Genomic DNA, 24,843 nt, shown 5'->3' with positions numbered 1-24,843 from the left:
AAGCACTCTACTCCAAGACTATTATTTAATTTTCTTAAATGAGGTCATCTTTAGAGCTTCTGTAGATCTGAAGTCAAGATCGCCAAGACAACTGTTTGAGTTTGTTAAAAATTTATTGCTTGTGTTTTTTTTATAAGATTGATTCAGAAATTGTATGATGGTGATTACTTGATTTCTAAATTATTTTAACCATTTTTCAAATTAGCATCAACTTAATAAGGTAATAATTGTATGCCAAGATAAAATGTGAAATGGAAATAGTGCCGTTACCCAGCCAAAGCTAAAGTTGTCTGGTGAGATTTTTCTACCTTGATTAGATCAATTCTCTCAATTGGATATTTTCAAAATCTTTATGCAGTGTGGACCCCAGCTGAGTGACAACATTAATACAAATGGCAACAGTAACTCACACCATTTAAAGTGAACTGTTTTCGCTGCATAGTCATCAGATACATCTTGATAAAATGTGGTTAGAGTTGTTATGTCAGCTTTCTCACTTACTTCAAAAAGTGTGATGTGTTCTCCATCTGTTATATGATCCCAAGCTCAATAGCCACACTTATGGTGTGTTCTTACTTAGGGCAGTGCTTTTATGAAGGTGTGCCATAAAAGCATCCAGGTGCCAGCAACCTGCCCAAATGGTTCCCATTAAACCTTGGGGGTGACGACATTTCAGATGTCACAACATCTCTCAGAGCAGCTAATTACCCTAAATTCTAAAATAACTGTATGCTTTGTACTGTACGCCCAGATGCCTTGGAATTAGTGAATTGAAGCAAACATAATATCTTATTGGCATGTGGACTATAAAATGGTTTATCTGCTCAGAAAAACCAAAAAGGTAAATTGATTTCATTTACAAGCAATGAAAAAATGTAGGTGGGCTTTTCAGCTTCTGTTGGTGGTAAACAAAGTCTGGTTAAGCTCATTAAGTTAATTCTAAAGAGCAAGCACTTACACATTTCACCTTTACTATGTTAGAAATCCTTCCGTTGGACTTACGGATAATAATAGAAATGTTCCAGCAGAGTCTAAATTAGTATATTTGGGTGGATTAGTCAAGAATTGGTGGATTACCCAAAGAGCCATGCTGATTACTAAAATGGCTTCAAATGGGAGACAGAGCAAAAACATTAAGTGGCCAGAGCAGGATCTAAAAGATAACAGGCTGGAAAGATATGAATGTAATAAAGATGACATTTAATGTGGGGAAATGTAAAGTCCTGGACTCGGCCCAAGACAGCCTTCCAAACACAGATCAGGGAGACGCAACACAGCTGTGGGCTCATTGTAAAGGTGAAACGCTAGGGCTTCATCCACATAAGCCAATAAGATCTTGAAATGAATTGATACTCTATTCAGGAGAAAGAAAACTCATCCTTCTCTGCTTTGTGCTAGTCAGAGAACACCCAGAAGTTGCATTCACTTTTGAGCACTAGGGTTTTTTTGTTTGTTTGTTTGTTTTTAAATAGAGACATGGTCTCACTGTGTTGCCCAGGGAGGTCTTGAACTTGTGGGCTCAAGGGAGCCTTCTGCCTCAGCCTCCCAAAGTGTTGGGAAGATACAGATGGAGACCAGTAGCTATATACAAACCCATGAAAGCACTGTCATGTGAAAAGTGGATTAGATCTGTACTGGGCAACTCTAGAAATCAGAGATAGAACCAATAAATGGAAAATGTAGAGGGATGTAATTTCAACATAGCTTATAGGCGAACTTCCTTTATTTTGCCTTCTATTAACACTGAAGGGCAGCCTCAGGAAGTAGTATGTTCAGTACTAGAGGTATTTGGACAGAGGCCATCTGACCACCCACTGGGATTTCTGTAGGGGGCATTTGGTCTCTGGATGGAAGTGGGACAGAACAGGTAATATACAAGGTCCATCCCAATCCCAAAACTCTTTGAATCAATGAATGGTCACTATCTTGGAAAAGTATTTGGTATTAACTATCTTACTTCTTTGGGAAAAAAGAAGAGAGAACACTGTTAGAAGTTTAAAACATTTATTTTACTCTATTTGAGCATAATAAATAAAATGAAAGCTTTCCATTTTTGGAGAACTCTGTGTGTCCGTAAGTACGTTTTTCTCTGAGCTGCCCATCGTCTGTTACTCTCAAACAGCAAAAAATTTGAAATGACTTGGGATACATTTTCAGAAACACAAAAACACAATCGTCAAGTTGAAAATAAGCAGTTATAAACATAAGCAGACTTGTGTTAGCCCTACGTTTTTTTTCCTTAACCAGAGCCTAAAAACCTTGAGAGGTTTTTGTTCAGAAAGCAGAGAAAACCCAGCTGGCACTGTGACAAGCATTCAGGGATCAGCCATTTGGTGGCACTGTTAAATGCAATTCATTAGTTGATAAGGCAATTGAGTGAATAATAGCCCACAAGTATATGGAATGTTACAGTTTAAAAGATGTTTTCATGTACTATGGGTCAGAGCTCTGTATCGAGTACCTGATGTTCTTACTAAAAGAACAAGCTTTTGGAGTTGAGTGTCGAAATTTTGAACATCTTTGCTAGGAAACATGCTACTGGTCTATTAATTTGGTGAAAGAATGTATCTTTGTATTCTAAAATTTAAATACCACATGACAGGGCACCTGCCAGCCTAAACCACACCATGTGTCTCCATTATGAAATGCCATTTGTGATGCTGCTGGAAGAAATTCAAGGACCAGAAAGCCCAGAAGAGAGAGGTCTACACTGTAGACATTTACTGAGTGCTTTTCTGTTTGGAACACCATTATGTCTGCAGCAAAAACAATAACCCAGGGGGTGAAGGATCTCACTGTTTTGGAAAACACACACCTCCATCTCAAATGTGGTTATGTTTATTTTCTTCTGTTATTGACATAATACATCTGCCTTGTCTCAGCCTCATACTGCAATATTATAAATACAAGGTTTTCGCAAAGGGATATTCATCCATAAAAGTCCGCAGAGCATGGCTTAGAAGCTCCTACACTTAATAGTCCCTTCTGTAGAGTGGGTTATGAGTACATAGTGTCACACTGAGAAAAACTCTGTGTCAAGATGACAATCTGAATCTCTTTTTCTAGCCTGACATATGACAAACGTGTATTGCTGGTTACAAAAGATGGAAAAACAGCTCAAGTCACCAGGTTACTGAGGGGCAGTTTTTATGATATTGTGAAATAATGGGCACATTACACAAACTGTGTGGTATTCAGGGGTATACAAGAGTCATCACCAAACTTCTAGACCATTCTGTAGGAAAGCAGATGTACTGTTGCTATTACTTTAACTGTCATCCCAGTGGTGTCAACTGTGAGCTTTGATGAACTTGGCCGATGGGATATGCTCATCGTGGTTACACCCAGGAAAATGTTCTGTGATGCTTGACTCAGATGGCTTTGCAGTGACTTAGGCAGCATTTCCCCAACTATATTAATCTTTTTAATAAAAGCTAAAATCTTTGACTCTCTTAGGTAGGATACTATAGACCATAATGAAATTGTGTCAAACCTCTTTTTCCTCCCACTTTCTACATACTTTAAGGCTGAATGGGATGGGAAGGAGGTGGAAGGGAAACAGGTAAGCAGAGGAAAAATAGGTCAGCTTTGCTTCTCGCCACCTCTTCATTATTAATTCAACTACAGATGCTCTTTCCCTTCTCTCTGCTCCACAGACAGCCGGCACCATGAGCCAATGCCGCCCGCCCCCTCACCGCCTCCTGCTCCCATCAGGCCAACCAAGTGGATAAACCCAGGGAAACAGAAGGAAGATCTTTTAGGACAAGCTGTGTTCACTATTTAGAAATAGCATTGAAATGTGCAAATTGTTTTCTCAGGAAATAGATGCAGAGATGGAAACATTCGTTGTTAAAGTGCTGCCCCATAGCCAGTCATAATATTAAATATTTGGTACTGTTTTGTCCTCTGAGCTCTCTCATACAGTTGTTACCCTGTTTGCTTTTATGGGTCTTGGGTCGAAATCAAACAAAACTACGGGGCCTAGGCTTTTATTCTTGTCTTCACTTCAGACTTATTATGCAACATTTAACAAACAGTAACCTACTCAGTCCTTATGTTTTGATCTCAAAGTGGAAATAACAACCTACCCTTTAATCTTTCTCCTTAAGTTGTGGTAAGGTAGAACATTTAATTTTTTAATGATATTTTATTAAAACCAACTGAAGAGAAATCTTTACTATTGGAAAAATAGAAAAAAAATAGTAGATGGGATCAGAATAGTGCTACATTTGAGAGCCATTTGCCAATAGACTGGAAGAGTGAGGTGAGGTGTCTGAAATCTGCCAAATCCAAACAGTGAGCTAAAGGACCCTGATTTTGAGCAAAAGGAATAAGAAGTCATGGAACATGGAAGTTCACAGGAATGAGCTTGATCCTGTTGTCATAGTCTATAATAATTATTGGTCAAAAGGGACAGAGGGAGGTGTGGCCCCAACTGAATATGCTCAGGACCTCTTTTTCCAAGTGTCAAGATCAAATCCTCCCTAGTATTGGCAAAGCTTTGTCCTGAGATTCTGGGCTGGGCATGGCCCCTGGAGACTCGGGCTCTCTCACCCAGTTTTTGAACTATCTGTTTCTGTTCCCCTACAGAGCTCTCAGCATGGCGGCTCCTCTACTTCCCTTGCGTCCACCAAAGTCTGCAGCTCGATGGATGAGAACGATGGCCCTGGAGAAGGTGATGAGCTTGGGATTTGGTATCTGAGGAGGCAGAGGATAGGTTGGCTAAATTTACTCCAAGAAGCTGTAGCTTCTCAAGTGGAATGAAATGGACCAGGCTGAGCAGCTCCTGAGGGTCAATCACAAGGGGATAGGGTTGAATAATGGTGCCCACCAGGGATTGGTATCAACTCTATGAGAATGGGAGGGGAGGCTGGTATATTTTGGAGGCACTTCACATCCTCTGAGGGCATATATATCCTAAGAAGGCCAGCTATTTCCTGCTTTAGAAATGAGAGGGGCTAAATAAGAGGGGATCGCTGGGATCATGGCTGCCTTTGTTTTCCCAAACTCTGTTTTTAGTGTTACTTTTAGTGAACAAAGACCATTCAAATTTAGACAGTTTATTCTTTTGACTGTTGTAGTCTCCCAGATGTACTCAAAATTAAGTGAGCTCAATATATTAAAATATGGTTTTACAAAAAGAACTAATTGGTGGAAATTGCAAAAAATATCCTTGAGCTAATTCACTGCAGAATGTCTCTGTAGTGTGGTCAAATGATTGGGATTCCAGAACTGACTTTTTCACTAGCTCACCAGCTTGTTTTGGACAAGTATCTTCAACTCTGTACATCTTAGTTCCTCTCCTGTGAAATGGAGACTGTGAATCACACCTATTTCCTCCCTGAAGGCTATTACCAGGTTAAAATCAACCGTGGAGAAGTATTTGGAAAAGATAAAAGTGATACCATCAAGCCACTGCTAAAGAATCAGCTTCTCTTATTTGTTTTAAATGATATGATTTAATTTTTTCCCAGAAAAGTGGCCTTTGGGAAGTGCTTTTATTATATTAAGTGAAATATGCGATTTACAGTATAATTATTTTCTGACGACAATGCAACATCAGAACATCAGAATTTTTTGTATTTCCAGAAGTATGAAATTCAGCCACCTAGAAGTCTCTTTTGTTCCAATGTATTTTTATTCTTCTAATGAAATGAAATGATTCTTGATTTAAGCCTTTGGCTAAGTCTTTTTTTTTTTTCTTTATTTTGAGATGGAATCTCACTCTGTCTCTCAGGCTGGAGTGCAATGGTGCCACTGCAACCTCCACCTCCCAGGTTCAAGCGATTCTTCTATGTCAGCTTCCTAAGTAACTGGGATTATAGGCATCTGCCACCATGCCTTGCTAATTTTTTGGTATTTTTAGTAGAAATGGCATTTTGCCATGTTGTCCAGGCTGGTTTCAAACTCCTGGTCTCAAGTGATCCACCTGCCTTGGCCTCCCAAAGTGCTGGGATTACAGGCCTGAGCCACTGAACCCGGCCTGCCTGAGCCTTCTTAGCCAAAAGTGAGAAAAGGTACCTTTTACCAATAGTCAGGGGAAAAAAATCCCAAGCCATGTGCTTTGAATGGGTGTCTCAGTAAATGCTCCCACCGGCAGACAGGATGAAAGTACCTTCTTCCATTTTCCACTGGGAGGGTCACACTTGTACCCAACAGCCAAAGATGGTCCCTTTCTTAGCCACATAGTAAAGAGCCTTAAGATTGTGTCATCTGGAGCTGTTTTGTAAGTTTGGGTGCTTACAGTTGACAAAAAGTCCCCTGGCTGAGTCCTTTAAATAGAGGCAAAACTATATGTCCTGAGATTCCGGGCTGGGCATGGATTTAGAAGCACAGGTTCATGCCATGTTACACCTGGCAGTCTCTCTGTAGGACCCCACATCTCATGAGGGTTCTTCATGTGGCTTCTTTAGAGGGGTGAGACGGGGTTAGGGGATTGGCTTTATGCTAGATACCATCTGGATGACTTCTAGTGGGGTAAGAGGGAAATGGCACTTATAAAGGGGTGAAAAGCCTGCACCAATGCCAAGGACAAAAGTCACAGCAACTGATGTCCTACATTTGTTCAACACTTTTCGGAAATTTCATCCACTCTAGAATTCAGATTGTTGCCAACTGACTATCATCATAAATCAAGAAGGCCCTCATGCAGATATCTGATGATTATGAGTCTCCCTTTGATTATGAGTCTCCAGCAATACAGAGCAAGTGTGAATACAAAGACTACCAAGAAAGCCCATTCACCACCTAAAGTTTTATTTTGAAGAGAAATGTTTAGTCTCAGTTTATGATGAAAGGTCAGAAGAGGAATACATTTAGAAAACACAGGAGGCTTCCATCACATTTTGTGTTCAGGTTGCCTCAGGGAGAGCTGGGATTTACCACTTTAAAGCATGTATATTTTAGAGCCCAGCTATAAAAGGCTTTTTACACCCTCGAGATGTTAAAGGTTATCCAGTATATTTTCATGACCTAACTGTGGCTTATTTAGTTTTATGGCCTTAGATATTTAAAGAATTATTAGGCATTTGTAAAATATTTCAAAATGCATTTTCAGGGGGAAAATGTGTTGTGTTAGTGGCACTCACATAATTGAAACTACAAAACTGTTCCATTCACAGACTTAATAGATATTGTAATTTTAACTCAACATCTGCTGCGCAGGTTGCTGGTAAGAACATTTGTCTAAAGTCTGCCCGTTGATACTGAGGACGGGCGGCCATCAGCGCTTAGTTCATGCAGAATTTTACGGAGATTTCCATTTCAGGATGTAGTAAAGCTAAGTGTCCAAACAGCAGGCAATTTTCATGCTTGAACAATGTCGGCAGCCCCGAGTCCCTTGCAAACTGCAGTTTCCTCCTGCACCATACATGGGAATGACATTTCTCTGTACACAATGGGTATTCGGTAAATACTATTGATCAAATTGGCATGAAGGAAAAAGAGCAAAACTTCCTCCTGAGAATCCCCATGGCATCAGAAAACCAAGTTTCTCTTATATAGGTGGGGGTGGACCCCTGATGTTTCTTTTTGTTTTATCATTTGTCTTAGTAAAAGCTGTTGAGTATATACAATGTCAGCAAGGGAGGGAGGCCGTTGCCTCACTGCAAAGAGAATGACATATTGATTCTGAATCCATCCCAGTCTATTAGATGATACTTTTAACTGTTTCCTTGTGCAACATCTGTGTTCCCTTTTCTAGCAATAAAAAAGTATTAATGATTCTTTCAGAAGTGTCAGAGGAAGGCTTCCAGATTCCAGCTACGATCACAGAACGATATAAAGTCGGAAGAACAATAGGGGATGGAAATTTTGCTGTTGTCAAGGAGTGTGTAGAAAGGTGAGAAAGATGTCATTTGCACTGAACTTTAAAGGTAACATTTGGCGTTATGTTTTCCAAGACTGTGTCTCTATTTCCAGTCTGTGGCACATATGGAGTAAGTTAATGTCTCAACCCCAGATGCAAAAGAATTTTTGGAAAAAGAAAGACCCATCTCACAACAGATTTGAAAAATGTAGTGATACCTGGGGACAATCTATAAATTAAAGACTTTGAGGTTTTTTTTTAAATGTACTCAGAGAAACGTTGCCAGCTCTTTCAGGTAAGCCTTTTAATGTTGTTAAAAACCATATTGAATAGTTTTTCTCACACATTTTTTATGACATATTTTGTAGAGGTCAGAAAATTCTTGTGAGGGTTTATGTGTGTAATACATACTAGCATAAGATGAAATACACAAACAATCATCTTGAAAAGCCTTAAAATGCATATGTACTGACCCCAACAGAAGTGGTATTTAATACATTAAGATGGATTAAAATGAATGAGCCTGGTACTCTGTGGGCTAAAGGGAAGGGTTTATCCTGAGGTTCTCAATACCTAATTGGGGACGTGAGCTGGTGGCTACTAGACAGAGGAGTGACAACTGGTACAGTTACAACCCAGCTACAGTGGCCTTAAGCCCTCCACTCGGTATCTAGTTTGGATTTCTTTTTTTTTTTTTTTTTTTGAGGCAGAGTTTTGCTCTTGTTACCCAGGCTGGAGTGCAATGGTGCGATCTCCGCTCACCGCAACCTCCGCCTCCTGGGTTCAGGCAATTCTCCTGCCTCAGCCTCCTGAGTAGCTGGGATTACAGGCACGCGCTACCGTGCCCAGCTAATTTTTTGTATTTTTAGCAGAGACGGGGTTTCACCATGTTGACCAGGATGGTCTCGATCTCTTGACCTCGTGATCCACCCACCTCGGCCTCCCAAAGTGCTGGGATTACAGTTTGGATTTCTTTTCCTGGGCAGCTGCTTGCTTTAGAGGACCTGGTCAGCCAGCAGCTTATCCTCAGAGCTGGGTGGGAGGAATATTGAAACGTCAGGGAAACTTGCTTCATTCTTTGAGGGATTGTGTCCTCTGGTTTTCTGGGGGCTGGCCTGGGGTGTACGCACTTTCTTGTCACCTTTCTGCCCCCCCCCCTTTTTTTTTTTTTTTTGAGACAGAGTCTCCTCGCTCTGTCACCAGGCTGGAGTGCAGTGGTGCGATCTTGGCTCACTGCAATTTCCACCTCCCAGGTTCAAGCAATTCTCCTGCTTTAGCCTCCTAAGTAACTGTGACTATAGGCATGAGCCACCACACCCAGCTAATTTTTGTATTTTTAGTAGAGACGGGGTTTCACCATGTTGGCCAGGATGGTCTCGATCTCTTGACCTTGTGATCCGCCCACCTCGGCCTCCCAAAGTGCTGGGATTACAGGCGTAAGCCACTGCACCCAGCCACTCATTCTCAATCCTCTGAGAATCATGCTCCTAAGCCTCACTCAGAGAGGACAACTGAAATGAGAAGACAGACGAGAAGGCTTTGGCCTGGAAGAGCTGGACCTTGCCTCCTCTGAGGACTTTGATTTAGAAGCACAGGTTCATGACATATTAGAGCTGGCAGTCTCTCTGTAGGGCCCCACATCTCATGAGGGTTCCTCATTTGGCCAGTAGGCACTTATGTGCTCCCGGCACCCCTTGCAGCTCTTTGGAAGGTGCTTCCCCAGCTCAGCCAGCAGAGCCCTCGTTAAGTGACCTTTGTGCAGTGGATCTCAAACCTTGTTCTTCCCCAGCATGTCAGTCAGCAAGGCTAGGATATTCCCAACAGTGACATAGACCCAGCTGAGCAGCCACTGTGCATCACGGAGGGACATGAGTCATAGGGAACCTGAAAAATCCCTGAGACCATGCAGCCAGGCCACCGTTCTGTCTCCCTCTCATCCCCCCACCTCTCCACGAAGCTTGGCCATTTGGAGCATGTGTGCCAAACATGGAAAATGTCCATTGCATTTCTGGGCCTCACACCTCCCAAAGCAGGAGCAGCCTCACTTAACTGAGCATAAACTATCTACAAAGCCCTTAACTTAGGACATTTCATTTAATTAACACAATACTTACATAGTATCAGCATTGTTGTGTCCATGTTATAGATAGAAAGCGTGGACACAAGTGTCCAAGGTCAATCAACTAAGAAGTGTTTAGCAAGACATAGGTCCAAGCCCAGCTCCAAAAACCACACTTTTAAACACTCTACTCCACTGCCTCTAATAAGGAGTCTCCCATAAGAGTCTGGCTTAGCTAAGCCCAAATCACACACGTTCCTTTGGCCCCGTACAAATCAGATGAATTATTTTGGGAAAACTATCCTTATAGTAATAGACAGAGGCAGGCATGCAAATGCATGTGTGCTTATATAATTTTATATTTCATTGATGCCTTCACTGATAGTAAATCTAGCTCTTTTTAGCTTTATTTCCACTAAAGCAGAAAACCCCATTTCTAGCAGATTGCCATGCCCCAGAGCTGTGGGGTGTCTGGTGATTTGCCAGCATTTGTCATCTGTTAAGTCTGACATGGTGGCATGTGCTGTTTCTCCTAGCTAGTCCTTGGATCGGGCTGGTGTCTTAGTCCAACAGGACAGGTCTTCTCACATAGGAATTTCCCATTTCTCCACCCAGAATCAATTGGTTTCCTTCTAACTTGGATTGCATTCATTTAGCATGAGTTCACATCTTGGGTCTCACCATATGAAACTTCAGAACCTAGACATCAGATTCCTCCATGAAGTGTTAGTATTCAGCTCCCGCTGAACGAGCACATATGGCATGTGCCCTCTCTCCCCAGCATATCACAAAACATTCTTCTGATATTTTTCAGAGATCCAAGAAAATAAAAAGCGAGCTAAGGATGTTGTGAATGGCACACGTTGCTTGCGGGTGCATTCTGCCGTGTTTGGAATGATGAATATGTATGACCAAGGGTGAATATGCCCCTCCTCTGCTAATCATATCCTGTCACAGGCAAGATTTGTCTGCAACAGTAGACACAATAATGATGTCTTTCTGTGGTCCTGTTTCGGCACAGCCTTTGGCAGCTAGGTCCGTTTAGCTTTCTGCCCATGCTCCAGAGTAACTTCTTGAGTGGCCTCTGGGGCACCCAGGATGTGCTAAAGGAAGTTAGTGGACTGTGACTCCAGCTGGAAGAGACATGCTCTACTTTAAAGCTGTTTTGGGAGCATATTGAGGCCCCATAGCAAATTCAAAGAGCAGAAAAGCACTAATGAGAGGTCACAGCACAAGCAGAGGGCGCGATGCGAGGTGCCCTTCATCCCTCACTTTCCTGGCTCTGTGTGGACTCATGGCCACATGAGCCAAGGGTAGGGGTGAGACAGTCATGAGCAGGGATGGAGCTCCCGGTGACTCTAGGTCCTCTTCCCTACCTGCGCTGCTGGCATTGCTTAGTGATACAGGCACCAGAGCGGAATTAAAATCCTTGCTGCGGATACTTCTCTCTCCCCCTCCATCACCTATAAGCCTGAAGACGTGTACAGCAAAGCTGCTGACTCTAGCAGTAGACATAAGCAGGCTCAAACCCACCAGAACAAGCTGAGACCTGAGGGTCACCAAAATGGGTTGCTTCCACCTAGAAAATCTCCAAAATTCTCAATAACTTCAACAAAGCAACTACGTGTCTATAGTTTGAAGGCATTTTTGTCAGAACTGGGGTTTGGAGGATGCCCTGTGCTGAAGCTTAGATCACTGCTCTTGGCTAGTGAATTACTGTTCTTCCCTCTTTCCTTCCTGAGGAGCCTCTGGCTCCTGAGATCTATGGGGCCCTTGTCAAATTCAAAATAAAATTCCACCTGGGGGCCTGTCTGACAAGACACTGCGGGACTCCTCGGTTCTCCGCTCTCTGCTCTTGGCGGTTCTCTTTTTATGGGAGGCTGAGATTGAGCTTTGTTAGGATTACTTGGTAAACAAAGGTGTGTTACTAACTCCTCTTTGCTGGGGTGGGGGTGGTATTCCTGTCACTGTGCTAACTGCTGCCATCCTCTGGAGTTTCCACAGCCAACATGTGCAGAGCATCTCCTAGTTCAGGCCCATGCTGGACACTTCTGGGGGTTACAGAGAGAGACAACACACAGCCCCCATACAGAGAACTTTACCCACAAACAAGGATTGCCATGAAATTCAATGAATGCTATGGGAGAGGAGTGCTTGGGAACTGCTTTTCTTTCTCCAAATCTCTCTTTTTTAAATCCTTCAAAACAAAGCAAACAACATCAACAAGAGAAACCACGTTAGCTCAGAACATCCCAATCTTTGCTGACCATTTCCGCACCACCACCTTTTTTTGAGACAGTCTTAATGTGTCACCCAGGCTGGAGTGTAGTGGCAAGATCATAGTTCATTGCAGTCTCAGAGTCCTGGGCTCGAGTGATCCATTCTCCTCCTGCCTTGGCCTCCCAAATAGGTAGCGGTATAGCTAATTTTTTTTTTTTTTTGTAGATAGGTCTCACTATGTGGCCCAGGCTGGTCTCAAACCCCTGACCTCAAGTGATCCTTCTCCCTTGGCCTCTCAAAGTGCTGGGATGACAGGTGTGAACCACCATGCCTGGCCCATTTCTTTTTCTGGCAAATATTCTGCTACACTCCCTGGGTGAGGGGTGCAGTGGGCAGAAGACCGGCCTGAGTTGGGAATCACAAGTTAAATAAGACAACTGTCTCCAAACCATTTTTTGCACAAACACAAGAAGTTAGATTTAATTAAAGTTTGTAAAATTTGGAAATTTCCCTCTAGTAGTTTCGGCTCTAACCTTGGGTCACACTTAATAAGGCAACCGTACAAATCGATTTCCCATAGTCAAGGAAGAAGCACAGTGTTCTGTTGCTGCTGTTTTTGTTGTGGCAAAGAGGGTTCTATAGAAGGTCAGGAATGTAATTTCCAAAACAGGCAAACGGCCTGTATTCTCCTCACCAGTAATCAATCAGATCATCTAGTATTCTCAGTATACTCAAATGTAGACTCCTTGAAGACAAGGATCAGGTCTTGCTCCCCTCTGAATCCCCCTAAGGGCCCTGCTTCCCACTGCTTGCTGAATAATTACCCAGGCACAGCAGTCCTCAGAGTTCGAGGGATACAGGAAGGCAATGTCGTTATATAAGATTTGATTTCCTGCCAAGTGTTTTCACTTAAAGCAGACATATTCTTATTCTTATGACACCCATTTAGTCCTAGCACACGTTTTCAAGCTCGCTTTCTAGACTAGCTGCTTTGCTATCAAACTGTGCTTCTAGGAATTAATTTTATCATGTGGCTTTGATTATGCATTTTATTATGCGGCTTTATAGTTTGGCCCTCAAAGACTCAAGAAAGAAAAGGTGCAACATTCATTTGGTGGTCTTCTATGGAACTCGTTGTCCACTATAAAACATGAGTAGATGTAACGGAATGTTTAATCCTATTATGGAATTTTCTTTAGTGGAAATCCACAAGGTCTTTGCTCCTAGTAAGCCCCGAGTTTGCTGCCCTCTTGCCCTCAGCTGTAGGCTCAGGGCAGAACCTGCTTCCTTGGCTTGCTGGGAGCCAACGCACCCTCCAGCTCACTGGGAATTCTGCTTCTTGTCTGTCTGGCTATAGGGGGGTTCAGCCGTCCTGTGCTATACACTAGCCCTAGGCGTTGAGGGCTTTAAAATGACTCATTCAAGGGAAAAGAGCATCAGTTGGCAAACATGGGGAGTCACCAAGCTAAGAAGCCGCTTTCTCTTTTGACCAGCGCAGCCCTGTCCATCACCCCCTTTGTGGAAGTAGTGAAGGGCATGCCAGCTTTTATTGTTGACCCTCACAAACCTCTCTTCTCACTCTCTGGCCCTGCCTGGGTTGCTGATGATCATCCAGGCAGGCAGTGCAGTGGTCTAGGTTCCCTGCCGTCCAGTGGGACATGTAAGCCAGTTAGGAACTGGCTCCATATTCCAACCTGAGTTCTGCTTTATCATAATCTTTTAGTGATTTGCAAAAAGCAGAATCCCAAAACACTTGAGCTTTTTAGTTTTCCTCTTAAATACTTTCAAGTTTGCAGACAAACTCTACAGGAGCCTCTTAAGAAGAGGCTACTTAAAGAGATCCTGTGGTCTTATGGAATATAGAGCTTCTGCAATGTGAAGAATCCTTCACATGTGAAATCATTTCACTTTCTCATTTATATTTGCCCTCACATCTTAAATTTCTTTGTTCCCCAGGCTGGAGTACAGTGGCATTATCTCGGCTCACTGTAGCCTCGAACTCCCAGGTTCAAGCAGTCCTCCTGCCTCAGCCTCCCAAGTAGCTGGGATTACAAGCACACAATAGCATGCCTGGCTAATTTTTGTACTTTTTTAGTAGAGTCAGGGTTTCACCATGTTGACCAAGCTAGTCTCGAACTCCTGACTTCAAGTGATCCTCCCACCTCAGCCTCCCAAAGTGCTGGGATTACAGGCATGAGCCACCGCGCCCAGCCCACATTGTACATTTCTAATGTTAAATATTTTACATACCTCTTACTCAAGTGCCTTCTCCTTCTCTACCCCCAGTCTTGCTGGTGGTCTGGTGTTTATGTGGGAACATCTAGCACGCCAAGCCATGTGTCTAGTCACAACCCGACTCCCACTCCATCATGGCCTCTCTGCCTGGCCACGGCAGAGTCTTTGTGGAAGGATCAACCTCTGTTGAGTGGCCAGAGTGGCAGAGGCATCCCTGGGCTTCTAAGTGCATTTCCTTCCTGAGTGAAAGCCACGGGAATTCTTCTGGACAGGTGCATATCTGCAGGAAGGCAGCCCCAAAGCAAAGGGTTTACCTTCTCCCACCTGAACCCTAAAGCCCTGTAGTGGGGAAAAGAGGCTTGAAAGTCATTATCTTGTGATTTTATTCAGCAGGTAGAATCATAATTCAGTGTTCACTGTTTTTTGAGGCTGGCACCATGAAAAGGCCTGTAAGTGTCATGGAAGAAGCATTTTCAGAAGTAAATGACCAGAACAGTTTCTAAAATGCCCTCGAAACGCATTAATGACTGGCCTCTGGATTCACTTTAAGGCAAATCATTTTCTTGCTATAACCATGTAACCGGGAAATCCCATTTAATTCACCATACTGAAGGTTTTAAAGCCCTACTTTAAAATCGTGTTCTTAATTAATCTTATCACTATTGTGTCCATTGGATCCGTAAAATTGGCTTTGATCTGTAGGTAAAAAGGTAGGCCCTCTTGATTTCGCACCAGAAGCAAACCAGCAATGCTTGTGAAGTTGTGGTTTGCTGTGATTACGAAGTATGCATCGTGCCCTTTCATAGTAGACCTGTTCTTGTGTTTTTACTACGGTATGTTAGAAATGTTAGCACAAGGTAAGTTAGGACGCTGTTTAAAGGTGGGATATGACTAAATCCTTCTTCGTACACCTGTCACAGAGGACGGATGGTGTTGCCTGTGCTGTGCAGGGAGCAGGGGCCTCGAGAACTGAGAGTCCGATTCTAATGCTGCCATGTGGCTTTGGGAAGTGAGTGGATTTTCACGGTCTCCTTCAATTTCTTTCAATGAAATGAGACCGCCCATGAAAGGACCCAGGGGTCCCAGGAAGCTCTGAAATCGATTTTTACTTCTTTCTCTACATCTTGACCACGCCATCCATGAGTTCTCTGCGGAACTCACACAGGCTGTCACACTGAACTGAGGTGGAAAGTGCGTGGCCTGCTTTCTCTAGAGTCTTCAGTGTGATTGTGTGAACATTCCGAAAACTGTCACCGGTGCCCTGGGTGGATAGAGAACCTAAGAGAGACTTGAGGCAAGGGGAAGGGCGGAAACTCATCTCTGCCTTAGCCCACTGCTGCATCGCTTCAGAGGGGAGGGGAGGGAAGAACAGCCTGGCAGCGGGAGGGGCTAAGACGCGGTAGGAATGCTATCGTTTTGTTTTCAGAGCAGGAGTGGAAGTTTATTAAAAAGCTTTCCACGGTGAGAAAAGGAAGGAAAGTACGCTTGGGAGATGGCCAAGTGGGCAACTCAAGAAACCATGTGCCAGCGCTAGTGTTTTTATTGCACGTATGGCAACATAAACAGCCCAAGCTTTCTCTATGCCACAGACTTACTGTCCTTACACTCGGTCAGTCCATAAACATTTACATATTTGTTTGATAAAAAAAAAAAAAAGGAAAGGAAAGCTTTTCACAAAATACAATATGAGGCAAGATCTACGGGGTAGGAAATTGATTTCCTGACAACATAATTCAATGGATTGGAAGTTAAGTCTTATTTTAAAAACACAAACTTTCTCTTTGCAGATCGACCGCTAGAGAGTATGCTCTGAAAATTATAAAGAAGAGCAAATGTCGAGGCAAAGTATGTATAAAATTTGTTCTTATGAGATAGTATTCACGAGGTCAAAAGAAACACACAGATCAGCTCCCAAATAAACATAAGTTCACCCTAAGCGTTGAATTTTGGTGGAATAGAATGTTATACACTTACTAGAATATAACTTTATATGTATCCCTGGGATACAAGGTATTTGGAATGATTATGTTTGATTTCTCTTCCTTATCTTTTTCTTTGTTTAGTCTCTTCCCTTCCTCATGTGATCTAAGTTTCATCCCATTCTTTGCTATGAAACTGTAGTTTCCATGATAGGTTTTGAATTTATAAGCATGATGTGAGGACCTCCACATCTGTTGGCAATTGTAGGCTATGTCTGAATATCAGAATATAAGATATGCTCATTACATTTTACCGAAATGCTTTCGTGTACTGTATAAGGGTATACACACCGATAGTTGTCCTCATTTGAGTGAGCCCTTCATAGGTTTTATGGAAGTTGATGAAGATAACTTTTCCTTCGGGCAGGAGCACATGATCCAGAATGAAGTGTCTATTTTAAGAAGAGTGAAGCATCCCAATATTGTTCTTCTGATTGAGGAGATGGATGTGCCAACTGAACTGTACCTCGTCATGGAATTAGTAAAGGTGTGTATTTTGGGGAAAAAAGTAAGCCTTATTGATGGCACTATGCTTGTCTAAATCTAAAGTTCTTGCCCTTAGTTTCCCCCATCAGTATTCAGGTTCTCATTTCTGCACATTGGCCAGTGATTAGGAATGTTCACAAGAGAACCGTACACAGCGATCAAGTCCCAGCTCTGGCGCAGAGGCCCATGACCTTGGGTCTACCTCTTTATGCCTCAGTTTCAGCATATGTAAAGTGAGAATACTAATAAGACCTTCTTAACGATGTTATCGTGGGGATGAAGAGATGGCTTCCACCCGTTTGTGTGACACACAAAGCATTAGGTACAATTGCTATTATTGTCGTAATGGAAGATCGTTCACTTTTCCATGAACTATATTCAAAGGTACCAGCTATCTTGTAAAAACAAGCTTTTTGATGGCTGCATAATTCTCAGCAAACTGACACAAGAACAGAAAATGAAATACCTCATGTTCTCACTCATAGGCGGGTGTTGAACAATGAGAACACATGGACACAGGGAGGGGAGCACTACACACTGGGGTCTGTTGCGGGGAATAGGGGAGGGACAGCAGGCGGTGGGGAGTTGGAGAGAGAGAGCATGGGGAGAAATGGCAGATACAGGTGAAGGGGAGGAAGGCAGCAAATCACACTGCCACGTGTGTACCTATGCAACAGTCTTGCATGTTCTTCACATGTACCCCAAAACCTAAAATGCAATAAAAAAAAAAAAAAAACAAGCTTTAAACTTTTAGTCACCAACACAATGGGAAAACAGCACGGTCCTAATAATGACGTGCATGGCGTACTGCCTTTCAGTGAATGTCGTAATCTCATCCTGTCAGATACAACTGCCTTCTTATTCTCTGAAAACGTAGACTATGGGGAGAGCCAAGTGTTGAGGATGGTTGAATGGAGGTGACAGGTCTCTTACCTGCTCGCTCCTTCCATACGTTTGATATTTTCAGGAATTAGAAGTTTTAAAAACTGGAATGCTTCGTTTTCATGAAGCTGTCTTGGTCTCAGGTCTTTTCTAGTATGTTCATCAAACTGAAGTTTAAGTAAGCCTGCCTTAGTTGGAGAGTGTTGTCATTGGTTACAGCGCCTTCTGCATCAGCCGTGAGCACCGTCGGGGGAGCCTCAGGTTCATGTTTGAAATCCCCACACTGCTGACTTTTGAATGTGAGGTTTTCTCTTAAAAATTCAAGACAAGGAAAGTACTTAATAAGCTAATCTGCGAGAACATGAAAAATGTTCATTCTAGGCTCTTGACGCTTTTGTTGTTCAGAGTTGCTTCACCTCAGACGTGGGGCCCCCTTTGTTTTTTTAACTTAGTGGTTATTTGTATTTATAGGCGAAATCTGTTTTTAGTCTGCTTCAAATTAGAACTTGTTTCTTTCAAAGAATGGAGACTTGTCTGTAGTAACAAGGTTTTTGTCATGTTTGAGGTTGAAGAGTAAACATGTGAAGCTGTTATTCCTATAAAGAAAAGTTGATTTCATTTGAATAAAGAAAAAGTATGAAGATTTCCCTATTGGTGCTTTATTATCAAATTAAATTATACTTTCCCTAGTATGGAGGAGTCTTTTTACAGCCATGGTAATTTTTAGGCTGGCAACTTCAGGCCGCTCTGTTGTGCTTCTGCATGCTGTTAGCCTTTGATGACCCCTGTTACTATTGATTGACCCTCGTTGTTGGCTGATTTTGGAGTACTGAGACTACATGAAATCCGAAGATGGCAAAGGCTCATGAAGACGTGTTGTGGGAAATCTTAGTCTGACTCGTGTGCTTGGTTAGGTGACTATGGTAAGGTCCTCATTGCATTTAACTGCCTTTGTGAATTCTCTCTGCATCACCAGCATACCCTAAAAAGGCGGTAGAAGATCTACATAGCCCAGCACTGGGACCCTCAATTTTGCTGCAAGATCATACCCTTCGATTTAATCTCACCCAGAATGCCCTGAGGCCAGCTCTAGAAGCTTCCCAGGGAAGTGAAGGCCAGCCCCAGGCTTGACTTGAAAGACTCCCATGACTATCCCCTGAGACCTGTGGTTGGGGTGTGCGTCTGAAACCCTCAGGGCCCAGTAGTGTGCCAAAGGGCGCCTGAAGTCCTCAGACAAGCAGGGCCTATGTTCCAGAAGGCAGTGAGTGGACCAGCAGTTAATGAGAATGAAATTCCACACTGATCAGGTGCAGGGCTTTAGACTTCTGCCTGCCAGAGGCAGTGCCTGTGCAGGCTGCCTCTGTGTTCAGAGGAAGGCAGGCCTCATGGAGGAGTTGGGCCTGCAGCTGGGACCCGAGAAAGCAACAGGAGTTAGAAAACTGAAGGGGAGGGGAGGGGGCACTTCAGGAAGAGGGCTGTCGTGAGGACAGGCTCGAGGACAGAGCTCTTGGCCTGTTTGGATGGCTAGGCAAGAAATATCCTGGAGCATGAGGGTCACTATTTTAAGCAGCAACAAGAGAGGAAATTAATCAGGGTGGAATGAAGGTTGGGGCGGAACATAGAAAGCCTCCTCCTTTCGGCTGTGGGAAAAGAATGGTGATTTCTTGAAGACAGAAAGAAAAACAGCGACGTGATGTGTGGGAAGGTAACAGTCGGTGTGCAGGATGCTCTGGATAAAGGGCTCACAGAAGGAAGCACAGCGGGCTGCGAGACCACATGACAACAACCCAGGATGAGGCAACAGGAGGGTTCGGTGGAGTAGGAAGGCCCAGATGGCTGCGAAGGAGAAACGTGTCCAAGAAAGGACGGAGAGGACCTGTTGACTGCATTGTTGAGGACAAAGAAGAGAGGAGCCAGACGCAGTGGCTCACTCCTGTAATCCCAGCACTTTGGGAGGCCAAGACAGGAGGATCCCTTGAGGCCAGGAGTTGGAGACCAGCCTGGGCAACAAAGCGAGGTCCCATCTCTACAAAAAAAATAATAATAATAATTAGTCAGGCATGGCTGTGTGCTCCTGTGGTTCCAGCTACTCGGGAAGCTGAGGCAGGAGGATCCCTTGAGCCCAGGAGTCTGAGGCTGCAGTGAGCCATGAGTGTGCCACTGCACTCCAGCCTGGGTGACAAAGCAAGACCTTGCCTCTTATGAAAAAGGAGATTACACGATGCCAGGAGCCCAGGTAACTGGGACTGGTGGAATCTTCGTAGGGTCTCCATATGCAGTCACATAAGCCCTACGGTGGAACTCCAGGGGTGCTGTTCACATAGACCACGGTGACTGTCCCGCCTCATCAAGCAGTGCAGGGACAACCTGAAAACCTATGTGTGGCAGCCTTACCTTTGCAAGAAGCAGAAAGTTGAAAGAAGTATTCGTTTTGAAAAAAAAAACTGTGTGCTTAGTGTGAGAACTACTGTAGCTTTGGGGACCGTGAGAGAAGCCTCCACCGTGGAAAGTGACGGGGCGCAGAGGACCCAGGCCTGAAAGGCAGATTTGAAACTCATCAGCCTGTAGCGGCCACCTTTTGCTTTAGTTGTTTTATGAAGAAACAGTGAGTTCCTGAGCACACTGGGTTACAGACCAACACAGTTGGCTACTGTGTGTGGCGGTTTGGTGCACTATAGGCAAGAACGGTGCACATGTCGTCAGTAAATCAGACCCAGTTCTACGAAAGGGTTTTGAATAAATGGAACTTAGGCTGGAACTTAAAGATCATTTTATTTTACCAAAAAGCAATATATTTAACAAGGTACCGGGGAAAGAAAAGTTCAAATGAATAACAGTTCTAGAAAACTTTCTTTGAAATGTCCCCGTCTTCCTCCCTCCTTTTCTCTCTCATCTTTGAAATGACAGTTTCTGGTCCTTTTCTCTCTTCCTTACAAAGAAGCACAGTATTGAAAAAGAAAACACTACACCCACTCCCAGAGAGCTAAATCTAGCATTTGAAGGGGATTGTGTGTGTGTGTGTGTGTGTGTGTGCGCGCGCGCGCACGTGTGTGCATCTTAATCATTTCACTAGGCAGTAGGACATTTTCACTGTGCAGTTTGCGGTATTACCCGTTTCTCATTGGAGGAGGTTAAGGATTATGAATCTGAACTCTGGCTGGCAGTCAATGTGAGGCAGGTAGCACGTGTGCCTGGATCTGCACGTGTCACAGGCCTCTGCCCTGGAGATCCAGGTGCATCTCCTCATCCTCTAGCTGGGAGCTATGGCAATGGTCATGTGTCTGGTGGTGGAGAATCCTCACCTTACCCCTTTCTTTGAGCTCTGGGGAAAATGCCACTGGCTTTTGTCGTGGAGGATAAATCGCTATTAAGCCCTCAGGCCTTTGAGAGGGAAGTGGCCAGAAAAGCCCTTAGGAACCCAAAGATTCCACGCCCATTCTTCCTGTCCTTTGTGGCCTCTGCAGGTGGCCCCACTGGCCCATCTGTTAATGCGGCTGCTTTTCCTTCTGTTCTCTTCTCAGGGGGGAGACCTTTTTGATGCCATTACTTCCACTAACAAATACACCGAGAGAGACGCCAGTGGGATGCTGTACAACCTAGCCAGCGCCATCAAATACCTGCATAGCCTGAATATTGTCCACCGGGATATCAAACCAGAGAACCTGCTGGTAAGAGGAATCCCACCCGTAGGGCATCCTGAGTTCCCAGCGCTCATGAATGAATATGAATACTTTTTTCTTTTCTTTCTTTTTTTAAAAAAAATTAGCTGAAAGGTTAATTTCCAGTTAGCCTTCAGGATCTAGTTGGAAACTTGCCTTTTAGGTTGATCTAGATGAGTTAATGGGCTCTTAAGAATACTTTATTCATTAGCAAATAAAAACCAGGCACAAGAATGGGAATGGAGCTCGCAAAGGGTAGGGCTGTATCGAATACCTTGAGCCTAGGGCAAGATAGTGACAGGGAGCACAGGCGCGGATGCCATTTATCTTAGGCGCTTTATGTTAGAAAGTTTTTACTTCCCAGTTGGGGCAACATAGTTAGACCCTCATCTCTACAAAATTAGGGTTAGGGTTAGGTTTAGGGTTTAAAATTAGCAAGACATAGTAGTGTGCACCTATAGTCCCAGCTACTTAAGAGGCTGAGGTGGGAGGATTGCTTGAGCCCAGGAGGTCAAGGGAGCAGTGAGCTGTGATCATACCACTGCACTCCATTCTGGGTGACAGAGTGAGATCCTGCCTTGAAAGAAAGGGCGGGGCGGGGGGGGGGAAGAGAGAGAGAGAGAGAGAAAGAGAAAGAAAGAAAAGAAAGAAAGAGAAAAGAGGGAGGGATGGGAGGGAAGGAGAGAGGAAAGGAAGTTTTACTTGGGGAAAACAAAGGAAGCTTTTTTAGACTTTTTGAGTCTCCCAACTCTGCAACTCAATAATGTGATCTAAAACCTAAAAGAAAAAAAATTATAATGAGCTTTTAAGACCCTAACTCCTTCGCATAAAAGCAACTATGAGAAAGACTCATTTTTAGAAACAGAGACGTCCTTTCCCCACTTTCCACTATTTGGTTTGCTTTTCATGTACTCCACATCTCTAGGGAAACCTTGAGAGATCTCCACAAAAGCAAATGGGGTCCTTCCTCACCCAGTTATTAAGGAGAATGCTTAGGGAAAAAGGAGGTAGAGACTAGGCATGGGACGCTTCATTGGGAAATATGGGAGTAACGTAAGTGTTGCTGGCCCTTCAGGCTGGAATTTTAATGAAATCTATTTCATTTCTATGTACCGTGCATATGTATATGTGTGTATATATATATCTTTCCCCAAAGATGCTAGTTCTTCCTTTTCTTTCATTATCCACCCCTGAGCGTCATGTATAATATATGACTTCTGTTGCTTTGCCCATCTCTTCAGAAATCTGGGAATAGAGTATTCTCTTTCTAAAGTGGTATTTCTCCAGGGTGGTCTAAAGACTCCCTGAATCAGAATTATTCCCAGATGCCTGTTAAAAATGCAAATTTCTGGGCCTGGAGGCAGCCCTACCAAATCAGAATCCGGTGACTGATGACAGCTTGCAGAAATCCACATGGCAGCCAGCTCCCCCAGGTGACCTGCATACACACTCAAGTCTAAAAGCACATGAGCCACCCAACTCCCATGGCATGAGTAAAAGCTAGTCAGATCTGCTCTGATGGAGAACCATCGCCGTGCTTGCCCTGCACTAAGGTCTTTACGGTCATTATCTCCTTTCATCCTCACAGCAGCCACACGGGGTAAGTTCTGTTACTGTCTCATTTCATAGGTAAGGAACCTGGATACCTACAAGTTAAATAACCTGCCCGAGGTTGTAACAGCTCTTAAGAAGAGCCAAGGTCTCAACCTAACTCTGACTTCCGGAGCCTTGGCTCTTACCACTACACTACAGTAAGCTCTGTGTTAAGAGATTACTGAGTACTTGCTGTGTGTCAGGCACTGTGCCAGGGAACCAGAGAGACACATTCTTCATGAAGTTGACACTGAAGCAGGAAAGATAGGCATTCAAGAAATAAATATGCACACAATTAGTTCATTGCAATTATGCTGGTAATCTTGTAGCTACTGGCTAAGAAAAGGCAGCCGAGGTCAAGTGACTGAGCCCTGACTTAATTTCACCTCAAATTCCACATCTCCACAGTAGCCTAAACATTCTCTTCTGCATAGCTGCCTCCATCAAGTGCAGCAATTTTCTCTCATCTGCACTCATTATTCCTGTGTCTTGAATTATGTAGGAGTGTCTCATGGGAATGGACTTACAACTGGGCCTTTGTTTCAAAACCTCTCTAAGCTCCCAAACTTCAGCGATTAAAAATTAAAGTTTTATTTCCTTTCCTTTTTGCTTTTGCTGCTCAGTTTTGTGACCCATTGTTCACTTACTCCTCACTGAAGTGTTATCTGTAAATGCAGGGGTTACACAGAAGTGCACTTTCACTAAAATCACAGTTTACCTGATATTTCTGACGTATTATGCTCATTCAAAGATACTGTACTTTAAATTATCACAAAACGTTCTCTCTTTTCTTTTTCCCTTATCTTCTAATTTAAGAAGCTGAACTCTATAGAGAAACAATTGCAGCCATTTGTAATATAGATATAGTATGTCTATATGAAAAACTAAAGAGATGTTATTCTCCATCACAGTGATTTCTTACTGTAGGGATTAGGGGTTGGTGAATTTTGCAGGGATAAGTTTAGCTAAACTTAACACAACTGATTCTGTTCTGGTTTCACAACACCAGGAATGAGGTCACTAATTGCACACGAGACCACTGTTGGTCTCACATTCTGTTGAGAGTTGTGGAAATCAGAGAATGATCCCAGAAGGTAGACCCCCACACACCCAGGATTCTAGACAAAAGTTCAGAATCAAGTGGTTCACTCTTCCACTGACTGGTCTTCCGACCTTGAGCAAGGTAACTCCTTCAAGCCTCCTTTAAGGGGTGTTGATGAAGATAAAGCGATAACATGTAGCTATTAATTTCCTTTTTAAATTTTTCCCTTTCTTTGTAACTAAAAATTATTCCTAAAAATAAAACTGCCTAATGATAATGTTATATCTAGTGGAAAAAATCACGTTTTAATCCTTTTTTTTTTTTATATTGCTTTAGAAATTTTACTATTCGCTCATGCATGGATTTGCTACCTCACGGCAAAATGTAAAGCTATAGACTATTTTTTGAAAATGTTATAACAAAGTTAATGTAAAGGTTGGGAATTCATTTACTTATTATGGGGAAACTTACCAAATATATAAAGAGACCTCACAGTATTCTTTGTTTTACTATTTTATTAAAAGACATAAAAATATCCTTCTAAATTGTGAGATTGCCAACAAGATTTTTGTTAGCTATTAGATTAATATTTGCTATAACTAGCAAAAATACTAGCAAAGTATTTTTAATACATATCTTATTCAGCTGTAGATTTCATTTTAGGCAGTATAATTGTGTATATATAACTTTCAGTGTTTTTTATTTTTAATTTTTACAGAATAGTATAAAAATGTAGCTTGGCCTTAAGGATCTAGATTGTGTGAATGATTTATTTAACTCTAGTGTTTGGTCAGTTTAAAGTATTTTGATGAGAAAATATGATTTGACTTACAGTAATTTTCCAGCCACATTTTAGGTGAAAACTGGGCACTGATCCAATA

The 24,843-nt window shown here is 43.0% G+C and overlaps 1 protein-coding gene across 4 annotated transcripts in view; it reads left to right on the top strand.

Moving 5' to 3' along the window:
- Positions 1–24,843, top strand: part of DCLK1 (doublecortin like kinase 1) — a 359,661-nt gene that overhangs the window by 287,731 nt on the left and 47,087 nt on the right. For all 4 annotated transcript variants that reach the window (XM_017973046.5, XM_035302465.3, XM_035302467.3 and 1 more), the window contains 5 exons: positions 4,591–4,675; positions 7,732–7,840; positions 16,109–16,166; positions 16,668–16,787; positions 21,190–21,336. In XM_017973046.5, coding sequence (XP_017828535.1) covers positions 4,591–4,675; positions 7,732–7,840; positions 16,109–16,166; positions 16,668–16,787; positions 21,190–21,336 — 519 coding nt within the window. The remainder of the gene's footprint in view (positions 1–4,590; positions 4,676–7,731; positions 7,841–16,108; positions 16,167–16,667; positions 16,788–21,189; positions 21,337–24,843) is intronic.

Source organism: Callithrix jacchus, chromosome 5 (assembly GCF_049354715.1).
Source record: "Callithrix jacchus isolate 240 chromosome 5, calJac240_pri, whole genome shotgun sequence".
Taxonomy (NCBI): domain Eukaryota; kingdom Metazoa; phylum Chordata; class Mammalia; order Primates; family Cebidae; genus Callithrix; species Callithrix jacchus.
The sequence above is the reverse complement of the archived record's forward strand: the minus strand, read 5'-3'. Positions and strand labels throughout refer to the sequence as shown.